The sequence below is a fragment of the Octopus sinensis genome, linkage group LG3, assembly GCF_006345805.1.
Source record: "Octopus sinensis linkage group LG3, ASM634580v1, whole genome shotgun sequence".
Taxonomy (NCBI): domain Eukaryota; kingdom Metazoa; phylum Mollusca; class Cephalopoda; order Octopoda; family Octopodidae; genus Octopus; species Octopus sinensis.
In genome coordinates, this window is record NC_042999.1 from 68311306 (window position 1) to 68326418 (window position 15113).

At 39.4% G+C, this 15113-nt stretch overlaps 1 protein-coding gene across 2 annotated transcripts in view; it reads right to left on the reverse strand.

The window, feature by feature from the left end:
- LOC115209764 (speckle targeted PIP5K1A-regulated poly(A) polymerase) overlaps window positions 1-15113 on the reverse strand; it is a 43434-nt gene continuing 28321 nt past the window's right edge. For both annotated transcript variants that reach the window (XM_029778277.2, XM_029778278.2), the window contains exons 4-10: window positions 14601-14715; window positions 12819-12916; window positions 10332-10576; window positions 7555-7778; window positions 5755-5853; window positions 4605-4735; window positions 1-1293 (exon numbers count right to left, since the gene is read on the reverse strand). In XM_029778277.2, coding sequence (XP_029634137.1) covers window positions 73-1293; window positions 4605-4735; window positions 5755-5853; window positions 7555-7778; window positions 10332-10576; window positions 12819-12916; window positions 14601-14715 — 2133 coding nt within the window. In that variant the 3' untranslated portion in view covers window positions 1-72. The remainder of the gene's footprint in view (window positions 1294-4604; window positions 4736-5754; window positions 5854-7554; window positions 7779-10331; window positions 10577-12818; window positions 12917-14600; window positions 14716-15113) is intronic.

The window sequence follows — 15113 nt, forward strand, 5'->3', positions numbered from 1 at the left end:
CCCCCCCTTGTTTTCTCACTGAAAGACATGCGTTTAATATTTTCCAGTTTTTCTTGAACCTCGTGACGGTCTTCAGAGTGAGGAAAAATTCAAATCGTCTGTACAGTTTGAAATACACCATTTGGTAAAGTGTGACGAGATCATTCGGTTGAGGAAAGATATCAAAAAATCATAGATTCCATGTGAGGGTTTCAAAGCCGCAGCTTTGTTGGACGTTAGAACTGGAGTTATATGAACAGAAACAGAGGTGAGGTTCATATATTCTACGTCGGGAATCACGTTCAACCGAAATATGGTTATTGGTTTTTCAGTGGAATCTTTCTCTGCGCTAATAATATGGTTGCTAATTTTTTTCTCTAGTTCAAAAGGAGTACAGTCGCCCTGGGCTATAAGTTTCTGTCGTACGTTCTTTCGATTGAACCAGATGTGGTGTTTAACAGTACAAACGAGGTCGATAAGTTCCTTTGCGTTTCCTTGTTTCCGCTTGGTGCCGATGTCGGACAACAAATCAACGCCTTCATGAACTTCTGTGATTGTGACTGCATCACTGCTGGGACCGTCGCCAAGGAGGTTAGAATCCTTTTGGCCAGTTACGGGACTGTCACTTCCTTCAGTGCTTTCAACATTCATAGCAGTTTCTGAAGAATTGGATGATGATTGATCAAGATTCTTGAGGTTTTCTTTAAGCATTTCCTCCTCCTCTTCTTCCTCCTCTTCCTTCTTCTCTTGACTCTGCTTCAAAATATCACCGAGTTTCAAAATGCCAGGAGTGACATTTGTCTCTGATTCGTTACCAGTCGATGGTCTTACATCTTTTGTTTTTTTCCTTTTCTTCTTTCCTCCTTTACTGGGAAATTCTTCGTTGCTGCATTCTTGGTTCAAAATCGAACTATCAATATCACACGTTTTAGAACATTCTATTAGAAGTAGATCACTCAATACTGTTTTCAGGAACACGCAGAAAACTTGGCACCATAAAAGCTGGTTGCATTCAGATTTTTTGGAAAATTCTGTCAGATGTTTGTTTAAACGGCAGACATTGATAGGAAAATTAAGGAGAATTGGTTGAGCAAATGACTGTCTTTCCTTAAATCTTTCTCTCCCCTTAGGGGGTGGTTCTTCAACAACAAGAATACTAGGTATGCCCCACAAATTTTTGTCAGACTTGGGTGCGGAAAGTTGAGTTTGAGCTTTGAAAAGTCCTTTTATAAAGTCCATTTTCACTTTGTCTGTAACATTTCCCGCAGTGTTGATTACCAAAATATAAGGATCTTGAACACAAACTGAGCTCAACTGAAAAGACAGACAAAAAAAAAAAAGATTACATTTTAGTTGACATTAATTTTTTCTTGTGTGTTTTCTGACTATTTTGTTTTTCATACATGTTACATCAATTGTTTTTAGACCTAGAGAGTTTACTTTACATATAATGTATTTGAAGGCACAGATGTAGCTATGTTCTTCTTAAGTTTGCTTCTCAACCACAAAGGCTTCAGGTTCAGTCCTGCTGCCTGGCACCTCGGACAAGTGTCTTCTACTATAACACTGGGCCAACCAAAGCCTTGTGAGTGGATTTGGTAGACGGAAACTGAAAGAAGCCCATCGTATATATATGTATGTGTTTCCTTGTCTTGACACTGATTGATTGATTGTTGTAAATGAATGTGATTTCCAATATTCTGCATAAACATGCATGGCCATGGGGTTAAAATATAAGCTTATTTGGAAACCCTAAAAACAATTTGGTGACAGGAACAACATCTTGCCATAAAAAAATCCATCTCAATGACCTCCATCAAACCCATGCAAACATGAAAAAGTGGATGTTAAAATGATGATATACAGCTATATAAATACACACAAAAGGCTTCATACAGTTTCTGTCTATTAAAGTTCATTCAAAAGTCATCGGTCACCTGAAGGCTTGAAGACCAGCTAAGGACCCACACAGTGGTTGCAAAGCAGACTTTATAACTACATAGCCATGCTTCATTTATATCAGAGCTGTGGAGTCAGAAACGATTAAAGGGTAGCTAGCGTAAGTAAAACTATACCAACTGCGACTCACAATGTCTTTATTCTTTAATATAAATCAGTTATAACATATATATTTCTTTACTACCCACAAGGGGCTAAACAGAGGGGACAAACAAAGGGATTAAATCGATTACATCGACCCCAGTGTGAAACTGGTACTTTATTTATCAACCCCGAAAGGATGAAAGGCAAAGTCGACCTCGGTGGAATTTGAACTCAGAACGTAACGACAGACAAAATACTGCTAAGCATTTCGCCCGGCGTGCTAACGTTTCTGCCAGCTCGCCACCTTATAACATATAGGCGTACTCAAAGTACAAGCTTATGCTTCATGAGATATGTAGACCACAATCACTTAATTACATAAAGAGGAGTCAGGTGCCAATAGTAGAGGACAATAGGCATAAACCAGTGTGAACGGTGGTTCCAGAAATTTCGAGTCAGAAACTACATCCTAGATGAGCATCATCCTGGAAGATCCATAGAGCTTAACAATGATGTCCTGCAAACCCTGGTGGAACAGAATCACATCATAACTGTTGAGGAGCTAACAGAGAAGTTTGGATTTGGTCATTCAACCATTCATTGACACCTGCGTGCCATCAGAAAGGTGAACAAATTGGGTCAATGGGTTCCTCACAAACTTTTTGAGTCTAATCATGCACAGAGTGAATGCATGTTCTTCTTTGCTGTCACGTCTCATGAATGAACCTTTTTTTTTTTGGACCAAATAGTGACCGGTGATGAGAAATTAGTTCTCTATAAAAATGTCAAGCACCAAAGAAACACTGGCACCCCAGGCTAAAGGTCTTCACCCACGTATGGTGTTGTTATCTGTTTGGTGGGATACGAACGGTTTAATCCACTTTGAACTTTTAAACCCAAACCAAACAATAACAAAGCAGATCTGCAAGCGGCTTAAATCAGCGCTGGAAGAAAAATGACCATCTTTGGTTTCAAGAGGAAAGGTGTTCTTCCATCAGGATAATGCTCGGCCACATACAGCAAAGATGACATTCAAAAGACTGGAGCAGTCTGAATGGGGAACGATGCTCCACCCACCATATTCCCTGGGCATTACCCCATCTGATTATCATTTATTCTGCAGTCTTCCAAATCATTCGGACGGAAAAAATAAGACTTCTGTAGAGGAGGTCAGAACAGAACTGGAGGAGTATTTTTCATCATGGACAAGTGAATTTTGGAAGAGGGGCCTAGCAAGTCTACCAGATAGATAGAAGAGCATCATAGAAAATGAAGGTGGGTATATTTTAGATTAAAAAAGAACTTATCTTTATTTTGAAAAATAAAGCTGTATTATTTATGGGATGACTCATATATATAACACACCATTCGAGCATGATCATTACTGCGTGGCACATGAAACATTCGAGCGAGGTCATCACCAAAGCCGCTGGACTGGTTCCTGTGTAGGTGGCACATAAAAATCACCATTTGGGCGTGGCCATTGCCAGTATCACCAAACTGGCCCTCGTGTCGGTGGCACGTAAAAAGCACCCACTATACTCTTGGAGTGGTTGGCGTTAGGAAGGGCATCTAGCTGTAGGAACTCTACCAGATCAGATTGGAGTCTGGTTTGACAGACCTCAGTCAAATCGTCCAACCCATGCTAGCATGGAAAGCAGACATTAAATGATGATGATGATATATGTATGAGTTTGGAGGGATATATTATCTGGGTGGCTCACAGGTAAGTTCCAGTTTACGACCAACCATATCGATCAGTATTTAACATCCTTAACTGCTATTAGTTGTCAGTCACTCTGAATTCCTCTGGTGGTTACTTCCGTGTTTACTTCACTGGACAGTAATATTAACTGTATTTATTAGTAATAATTATACAGAGTATGGTTCATCTTCAAAACTTTGAGGATGAACAAGTCTCCATACTCTTTATGTGCCATATAATAAACACTAAGTCCACTCTGCTGAGTGGTTGGTGTGAAGGAAGGGCATCCAGCTGTAAAAATCCTGCTAAAATGGTTATAGAAGTTTGGTGCAGGCTTCTACCTGGCCATCTCTTATAAAACCATCCCACCCATGCCAGCATGGAAGGCGAAAAATGATGATAATGATGATATATATATCTGAAGATTGAAACATTGCACAGAGCAATGGTATTGTAAAGTGTGGCGGCGAGCTGGCAGAAATGTTAGCACGCCAGGCGAAATGCATAGCCGTATTTCGTCTGCCGCTACGTTCTGAGTTCAAATTCTGCCAAAGTCGACTTTGCCTTTCATCCTTTCGGGATCGATTAAATAAGTACCAGTTACGCACTGGGGGCGATATAATCGACTTAATCTGTTTGTTTGTCTGTCCTTGTTTGTCCCCTCTGTGTTTAGCCCCTTGTGGGTAGTAAAGAAATAGGTATTGTAAAGTGTTGAGGAACAGATAATCTCCTTGTCCAGAATTGCAATGAACCAGTAGTCAGAATGGAAACACACATCAAAAGGCACTGTTGTTTACTCAACAAATATGAGATAAAACAAAGGGGTAAAAAAAACAAAAACAATGAACAGGAACAGCGGTGACAAATTACTACAAACCTTAAAAGTTTTAAGCTCTGGATCATTTTCAAAGTCGGACCGTGGCAGAAGCTGGCCTGTGTGCGTTGATATCACAGTACTTTCATAGTCGATGTGTAAGTAGAAGTCAAAGAATTTATTTAATAGAGTCTCTGCAAACATAGAAGTTACGTGTTTAAAGACTGACAATTGTAGGAGCAATAGGGAATGAAGAATAGTAGTTAATGAAATAACAGTAACAATAGAAACTCGGTTTAGTCATCAATGTATATAATAATGTATATACTCCACTGATAGGCCAGTTGCTGTGATATTTATCCCGAGGTAACATCTCATGGATGTGCTGTGTTAAAGACATAGCAAATAGACTGAGACAAAGATTTCCTTGCAGTGGCCAGCAAGAATGCCAGATGCCTTTTGGCCATTTCATTGTGTACTTGCAGCCAGCCACATGCCTGGATGAGAATTTAAATAAAACATTCACTGATATCATGAACAGCCATCTGACCGATTAAAAATCAGGTATATGCACTTGAGACAGTATTAAATTAAAATAGCTATCTACGTATCATACTAAATGTAGACAAGCTATTGATATGCCAGTCGCTGCAGTATTTGTCCTGAAATAGCATCTCTCGTGGATGCACCATGTTAAAAGCAATACATCTCATCCACACGGTAAAGTGGTTGGCCTCTGGAAGGGCATCCAACCACAAAAACCATGCCAAAAGAGACACAGAAGTATGGTGCAGGCTCCTGCTTGGCCAGCTCCTGTTAAACCATCTAACCCATGCCAGCATGGAAAGTGAAAGTTAAATGATGATGATTAGAGAGAGATGAAAAATCAACCCAGCAGTGGCCAGTGAAAACACCAGATACATTTTTATTTTTTTTGTGTGTGTGTGTGTGTATAGGGGGGTTGTTCTTCAACGATGTCTTAATCTTGGTCGTCTCTGACACAAGGTTTTAAGTTTTGAGAATAATGAAGAGTCAATTCTCTCAGCCCCCACTTCTTGACTGGTCGTTATTTTATCAATCCTGGAAGTATATACAGAAGACAAAGTGTATCCCAGTAAGATTTGAAATCAGAATAGAAATTGATGAAATTAAATACCACCAGGTATTTTTCTCTGCTGTTCTATCGATACTGCCTTTTGCCTGGGCTTCTTACCTAAATTATCTGTGTTCTTGCTTGCTGGTAAAACTTGCTCTGGAGGTCTCTTGGGGCAGGAATAGTTGCAGTCATCTACAATATTTCTTTCTTCTGGAGCTATATAACAGATTCAGAGAAAAATGGTGAGGCAAGGAAAATTAATATAAAGTAACTACAGCAAAAAAATAACCTATCAAAGAAAAGATTTTGCATGTTTGATAATCATCTTTGTTTTGACAATCGTTTTCCACCAACGTATGGATTGATGAAACTTGTAAACAAAATAAAGTGTAAAGGAATGACCACAGGATTGCACTTAGAAAGTTACCCTCTGAGGCACAAGTCTATGCAAGGTTGTTTATGGAAGACCAGTAATCACCCATGCATACCTCTCCACACTGCTGATGTTATCCAAGGGAAAGAAAAAGGCCAATACAGCTTGATGCCAGTAATGTTGCAACTCAAAAAAGTTTGGGAACCACTACTCTCGGGTGCAAAAGGTATTGGCTGTACTTAATTCAGCAAGATCTCTCTTCACAGTCTTAAAAACGTTACCTATATCTAAAACTATCAACTGTGGTAATGCACAATGTGTTGGGACTTAGCTCAACTTTTAACATCCCAAACAGTGACAAGGTATCACACTCACTCAACAAGAATACAATTATCATATGCTTTCTTTATTGTGTGCATTTATGTCGTCTTATCTGATTTGGTGTTTGCGCTTAATGTAAAATCAGTCCAGCTATTGTGTGGTCCGTTGCGGAAGACCAGTGGAATAAAGTACCTTACTTGGAAACAAATAGGGATTGGTGACATGAAGGGAATCGAAGTGTAGGAGACTGTCTTAACAAAGCTTTGTCCAACCCATGCCAGCATGGAGAAAGGAAATGCAAAATCGATGACAATGAGCTTGTGTGTGTGTGTGTGTAGGCACAGGTGTGGCTGTGTGGTTAAGAAGTTTACTTCCCATCCATAAGATTTTGGGTTCAGTCCTGCTGTGTGACGACGCTTTGGTTGAGTGTCAACCAAAGCCTTGTGAGTGGGATTTAATGAACAGAAACTGAAAGAAGCCTGTAAGAGTGCATGTTTGTGTTGTCTCCTTGCCTTGATATCATGTGCTAGTTGTAAACGAGGGTCTCTGTCACACAAGCAGTGCTATCTATTTCCAATATTCTGCAAGAATATGTCTGATCATAGGGAAATATTACCTTGCTTCAAAACAGGAGTTGAGGATTGGCAACAGGAAGGAGAACATCTGGCCACAGAAATTCTTACTTCAATAAACCCTGCCTGACTCACAGAAGCATGGGAAAATGGATTTAAAAAACACAATGATGATTATGAGAATATATTTTGCACAGAATTTATTCTAAAAGATGTAAAGTTTCTTTTTAGAAAATTAACCCTTTAGCATTCAGATTCCTTGGTCCAATTTATTGCTTATTCACATTATTTTGAATTTATCTGGCATTATCCCGTAGCTTCAATATTGCAATGATGTGATTATATATTTTTTGAATGACATTGTAGGGTATGTATGAGAGGCTGGATCTGATCAGTTTGAATATAGAAGAGGCAGAATATTTTGGCCAGAGTGGTTGGCATTAGGAAGGGCATCCAGCTGTAGAAACTCTGCCAGATCAAGATTGAAGCCTGGTGCAGCCATCTGGTTCGCCAGCCCTCAGTCATTCGTCCAACCCATGCTAGCATGGAAAGCGGACGTTAAACGATGATGATGATGGCCAGTTTACATAAGACATATAAGAATAAAGACAAAAAAAAAAAGAGAAAAAGTAAAAAAAAGAAGGGACTTACTACACAGCTCTATAAGTTCTTTGACAGATGGTAGGACCGCAGGTTGAGTGTTTTGTAAGAAAAACAGGATAAGTAAGGTGATTGAATAGCTGGAAAAACTTGTACCACCAATGCTCGCTAACTTCTGGTACTTAGCCCATAAACGGATAATGCACACCAAAGGGGCTACTCTCCAGTCGTATGATGAGAAGTATTTGAGGAGAACTGTATTGTGTAATCCATTCCTTAAAGAATTAAGCCAGAGGCTCATTATAATACTAGCAATAATATTAATGGTTCGTTACAGACAGTAAAAGTAATCATACCAGAGGATCACGATAATAATTAGTAAGAACAATATCAGAGATTCATTACAGAAACAGTAATTTCTTATTTCTTTATTGCGCACAATGGGCTAAACATAGAAGGGACAAAGTGATTAAGTCGATTATATCGACCACAGTGCGTAACTGGTACTTAATTTATCGATCCCAAAAGGTTGAAAGGCAAAAGTCGACCTCGGCAGAATTTGAACTCAGAACGTAGCAACAGATGAAATACTGCTGAGCATTTCGCCCACTGTGCTAACGTTTCTGCCAGCTCGCCGCCTTCATTACAGAAACAGTAATTTCTATTACAAAAAGCAATTATACCAAAGATTCGTTATAGTCATAGTAATTATAATAATCCATTCTACTATAGGCACAAGGCCTGAAATTTTGGAGGAGGGGACTAGTCGATTACATCAACCCCAGTGTTTCACTGGTACTTAATTTATTGACCCTGAAACAATGAAAGGCGAAGTCAACATTGGCAGAATTTGAACTCAGCACCCATGCCAGCATGGAAGACAGATATTAAATGAGGATGGCATGCATGCATATAATGATGGACTCTCCTGCCGAAGAATACATATGGGTGTTGAGTTTTTGCCAAATGACCTGCCCACATGATTTGTTTGTAGTGATCAAACATCTCTCTCCATCAAATCGACATTCTCTGAACAGGTGCACAAGTCTACCATGTGTCAGGTGACGAAGTGATCGCAGAGCAGCGTGAAATTAAGTGTTTTGCTCAAGAATATATATTTCTTTACTACCCACAAGGGGCTAAACACAGTCAGACAAAGGGATTAAGTTGATTACATCGACCCCAGTGCGAAACTGGTACTTTATTTATCGACCCCGAAAGGATGAAAGGCAAAGTCGACCTCGGCGGAATTTTAACTCAGAACGTAACGACAGACGAAATACTGCTAAACAGTCCACCCGGTGCGGTAATGTTTCTGCCAGCTCGCCGCCTATAAAGAATATAATGCACCACCCAATCTAGGAATTGAAACCATGTCATGATTGTGACTGAAATACCCTTACCACTAGGCTATATGACACACAGAGTTTCTGCCATATACTCTTCTACATTCTGACTATTTAATTGTCTGTCATCACCTTCTCTTTGCCTTTTTGATCATCCCACCCTTGACAAGGAGTGAGAATTCTCTACTCTTGTAGGATCATAAGGCAATCTCGCTTGCTTGTGTCATGATAGAATGCACTCAAGAGGTTGGTGAGTGAGTAGAAACACTACCAGTTTGTGAGGACTCGTTTTGTTCAGCTGAGTAGATATATAACAACATGAGGTGCCACCTAAAAGCGCTCAGCACACACTGTAAGTGGTTGGCATTAGGAAGGGCATCCAGCAGTCGAAAACACACCAGAACAGACTGGAGTTTGGTGCAGTTCCCCAGCTTGCTAGCTCTGGTCAAACTGTCCAAACCATGCCAGCACGGAGATTGGATGTTAAATGATGGTGGCGATGAACCGCTCTGCTATTGGTGCCATGATAAAATGCAACCATTGTACTTGGTAGTGATTACTGTTAGGAAGGGCATCCAAAATAGAAACCATGCCAGTGTATGTAAAATGATGATGACATACATGCGTGTACCAGTAGATTCCATGCAGAAACTATTCCTACAAGGCAAGTTACTTCTTCAAGGGACATAACAGGTTAAGTTGGCTGGCTCCAATGCAGGTGGCACGTAAAAAGCACCATTTGGGTGTGGCTGTTGCCAGTACCACCAAACTGTCCCTCATGCCAGTGGCACGTAAAAGCACCCACTACACTCTTGGAGTGGTTGGCGTTAGGAAGGGCATCCAGCTGTAGAAACTCTGCCAGATCAGATTGGAGTCTGGTTCGCCAGACCTCAGTCAAATCGCCCAACCCATGCTAGAATGGAAAGCGGACGTTAAATGATGACGATGATGATCATCATCATCATTTAATGTTCAAATTTCCTGCTTCCACGGGTGAAACACTATCTTTTTGGAGGCAGATTTTCTATAGTCATATGCCCTTTCTGTTGCCAACAATCACCTGTTTCCAATCAAAGTAATATTTTCCTATGACCGGATATGTTTTTCAAAGAAGACAAGGAAAAAAGAAAAAAAACCTCACACTGCTTGTATAACAACAATTCTTCTCATTTACAACCATTGCATGATGTCAAGAAAAGATCACACACAAAGACACAAGTGTGCATGTGCATGTATGTCAACCAAATCCACTCACATGGCTTTGGTCAACCCAGAACAATATCAGAAGAGATTTGTCCAAAGAGCCACACAGTGGGACTGAACTTGAAACCACAGGGTTGGGAAGCAAGCTGCTTTACCACACAGCCACAACTACACCTATATATTAAGGATTTCATTGATTAAATTGTTTTTCAAGGCAGTGCCCCAGGAGGGCCAAAATTTAATGACAAACTCATAAAAAAAATGAATAAAATTCCTTACTTGTTTTGGAGAGATAAGTCAAAGGTGATGTTGGATTTTTTGTGAATAAATCGGACAATTGGACACTGGACACTTGGTATGGGGAAGAAATTGCCAAATGTATCCCTGAGGTGTTTACTCAATATCTTTTGAAGAAATCTAACTTGTTTATAGGCCGTTAATTGAAGAAACTCATCCATGGGAACTGCCTGGTTTTTAATAAATTTCAGACTGGCGCTAGCATCATCTGATTGTTCCTTCAAATCCTATAAAAAAATAAACAGAAATGAATGAATGAATGTGTGTGTGTGTGTGTGTGTAAAGACAGACAGGTAGATTTGACAGGGTATCTATAGAATAGATCAAGGCAGATCAGGTGATGCAGTATGACACAAATCAACAGATAAAACAATCAATTCAGTTAGCAAAGAATGCTTGTAATGCATCACATAGAATCTCTCAAACATTCAGGTTATACCATAATACACACACACACACAGAGTATTAATTGATAGTAGAAGCCTGCCACATGGAATGTTGGTACTTATCTAAATCATGGATGAGACCATGAGGGATTTTGGGAAAAATAGACATACAATGGTACCTTTGTTAATACACAAATAAAGAATATTTATCCACCAATGCAGTGGTGAGCAATGGTTCTCACTGTTTAATGCAAACATCTCTGTCTGTCTATCTATATGCACACACAGAGCTTCAAAATCTTCCTTTGATGGGGACAAGATATTTCCCAAAATAAATACTGCATTAATTGGTCAAAAGTTCAAATCATAAACAAATGAGATAAAATGAATGTCTGTGTGTCTAAAACAGTACTCTTTTGAATTTGCATACTTCAGTTTAATAACTGATCAGATAAAGGCAACTGAACAGGATCTTAGGAAAGGCTGAAAATAAAACAAGGCACTTAACCCTTTCATTACCAACCTGGCTGAAACCGGCTCTGGCTCTGTAGTACAAATGTTTTGTTTTCATACGTTTTGAATTAAAATTTTCCACTAAACATTAGTCACAAGTTATGTTCCTAACACTAGCTTAATGATAACTAAGTTATTTTACTAAATTCTTTGTTATATTAAAAATGATTGAAAGTAACTCAAAGCATCTCAAAATAAATACAGTAACGAAAGGGTTAAAAGAGTTTATAAAGTCACCAGAGAACATTTTGAATGATGTGATGTTGAAAGAACTGTTTGACAACAAAGAGCATCATAATATAGAGAGCAGTATAGCAACAGGGCTGGTGTACCACCCTCAGCAAGCAAATCTCTCCTTGCAGAGAGCCAGGTCAATCAAAGCTTTGTGGTTGAAATCTGGCAGAACATCAGAAGGGCTCTTACTGTTCTAGAGAATTCATGAGACACTTGGTTGTCTTTAATGAAGTACACACTGTTGCAAGCATTTGAGTTAGATATCCAGTTTGAGGATGGCTTCCCCCTTGTCTCAGTGGCCATGGAAAGGGCTGTAGACATAACCACACTGCTTTTGACAGTTGACATGTAATTTTTTTAATTATAAGGAGCAAAGGCAGGGATCTTGAGAAACAACTGAAGAAAGAAAATTCTTGTAAATGGGAGAGGGGGAAGTGGCAATATTTCAGGTGTTGAAAAGCTAAAGTATGATATAGAGACAAGCACAGGTGTTTTGTTACTGAGGGGAATACAAGGCTAACCTACATTATATAAGGGTGGATGGTAGTACCTAGGAAGAATGTAGCCACTTCATCTTGTGGAAACTATTTAATTAAAAATACACAACATGCTATGATATGAAACAAATACTAAAATCTTTGGAATGATTCAGGATGGCAGAAAAATAATAAAAAAACCTCACCCAAACAGCCCCTAACACTGTGCTGGGTTGCATGGCACCAAGAATAGGGGTAAAGAAACAGCGTAAATAAAACCTTAGTATTTAAAATTGACTTTCTACTGCAAAATTAGATTAATACTCATTATCTCACCCTGGACACAAGTCTACAGGGTAAAGATATTTTGCATTCCACACCGATTACTCTCACTTGCCTCCAGTCCACCTGTGAATTATCATCATCATCATTTAACATCCGCTTCCCATGCTAGCATGGGTTGAACGATTTTGACTGAGGGCTGGCGAACCAGACGGCCACACCAGGCTCCAAAAACTACTGCTGCTGCCACCACCATCCCTACTACCATTGTCAAGCTAAGACTATGTGAGTGATTTAGGTGAAATAGAAATAGCTTTCCCAAGCCATGCGCTACTGTCTGAAAAATAAAAGTCAGGATGCTCATGGCTGAGAGGTCTTTGTAGATCAGTTCAAACAGGGTCAATATGGGGGCCAAACAACAACAATTACTACTGTTGCTACTGCCATTTTATCATTCCCAGATTTTAAGGGCAGAGGACATTTGCCCAATAGGACATGTGAAGGGATCAAACCCAGAATTTGAGGAGCAAATCTAAATTGGAAATGATTTTGCAGACAATGAAAGCAGTGTGACTCACTTTAGGCATTGGTCTATGAAGATCCAGGAACACATCGATATCACAGCCTCTAACACCAAATCCATTAACCGAAGATCCAAAGAGACTAACAGAACAACCTAGAAATATATAACAAAGTAGAAATAAAAAGCTTAAGTTAGATAATAATAAAAAAAATAATAAAAACAACAAAAGCAATTTCATTATTTTAAAATATTAACAAAGGACATTATTCCTTCCAACAGGCATGGCTGTGTGGTAAGAAGTTTGCTCACAAACTACATGGTTTGCAGTTCACTTCCACTGCATGGCACCTTGGACAAATGTCTTCTACTATAACCTCAGACCAGACCAACTAAAGCCTTGTGAGTGGATGTGGCAGATAGAAACTCAAAGATACCCAACAAGTGTGTGCGTATTCAGATACATGCATGTTACTGTCTCTTTGGTTTTATGCTACATGTTAGCATGATGGTTGTAAAAGAATGTAGTACCAAGTTAGCAATGTTCTATGTTACCAATCTTCTGTGATAACATGTCTGGTCATGAGCAAATATTACCTAGCACGCAGGCAGGTAAAGGTTGGTGACAGGAGGAGCATCCAGCCATAGAAAACTCTGCCTAAATGAATTGTCTGATTTATGTGAGCATATGTTCCCCGTTCGTCTACACGCTGGGGCCACCAGCGACAGGCCTGTGCCAGTTGCCGGGAGCTCTGCCACACTACCGTGCCTGCAATCGTAAGAACAAACCAAAACTTGCGGTCTCGCCCACGTACATGTGGACATAGCCGCAACTGATGCCAGCAGTCGCAAGATCCACGCAGTCGATACTGTGATGTGGTCCAACCCGTAAATTCACGTAAAACTACAGTGCCGCCCGCAGTGGCCGCCGCCTTCCGTTCCCCACTCGCCTAAGCGCCGGGGCCGCCAGTGGCAAGCCTGCGCTAGTCGCTCCACCGCGCTACCATACCTGCAATCGTAAGAATGGGGGGAAAAAAATTAATAGTTTCTTCTCACAAAGAGACTAAAATTATGAAATGAAATGAAATAAAAACTGACAAGATAATTTAGAATTGTCTTTTTAAAGTTTAGCCAGAAGGGAAGGCAGTATCTGCGATCTTTTACAGGGATTCCAACATTTGGGGGAAGAAGAAAGCAAGAAGGGTTCAACTTATTTATTTATCTGCTACAAGGTGGTAATTAGAAGTTTACATGAAGAAAAACAGAAAATACAAAATGGAAATTTTCTTCTAAATTAGTCAACAAAAATGGGCACAGGTATGGCTGTGTGGTTACCAAAGCTTGCTTTGTTAATCACATGGTTCTGGGTTCAGTCCCATTGTACAGCACCTTGGGCAAGTATCTTCTACTACAACTTTGGACTGACCAATGTCATGTGAGTGAATCTGGTGAACAGAAGCTGTGTGGAAGCCTGTCATAAGTTTTATTTTTTTACTAGCATCCATGTTCCATGCTGTGTGTATGTGCATACGTCTTTGTGCCACCACTTGACAACAGGTGTTAGTTTGTTTACATCCCTGTAACTTAGCAGTTCAGCAAAAGAGACAGATAGAGTAAGTACCAATCTTAAAAAATAAGAACTAAAGTCGATCTGATTGACTAAAGCCCATCAAAGCAGGTCAGCAGCATGGCTGCTGTCCAATGACTGAAGCAATCACAAGATAGAAGCTAAAAGATGAAAATATAAAATTTCTCATATTTTTTAAAAAAAAAAAAAAAAAGGAAACTCCTAGAAAATCTTCTTTTGCGTTTTTAAATTAGTTTTAGATTAATTTATTACCAGGAAAATAAGGATTCAAAATATTGCGGAAAAGCTTGCAAAATTCATCTCTCTTCTGCAGTTCTTTATCTGTCAATCGTAGCTGTTTGAATAGAAGCATGATTTGTTCATCGACCTGCACATAAAAAAGAAATTAGCTATGATTACAAAAATATTCCCTCACAGATGTTGGCAACATTATAAATTGTAAAAGTTGAGGGTATTCTCAGAGATAGTGAAATGGGAGGAAAAAAAGTCTTATGTTGGAATCTATGTTGTCTTTCTTACTTTACAAGGTATATAAAATACCGGAATAGGATGACTGGGCACAGATGATTTGGTAAGGGCCCAGAGAGAGAAAAATAAAGACAATATACTGAAATGAGGAAAAAAAAAAGTTAAAATATTGAATTATCTCCCTTTACGCAACAAAAGTACATTGCAATGAAAATGTTTTCAAATTTTCACACAACGTCAGCAATTTTGGGGAGGGGGGGAGTAAGCCGATTACACTGTCCCCAGTGCTCAACTGGT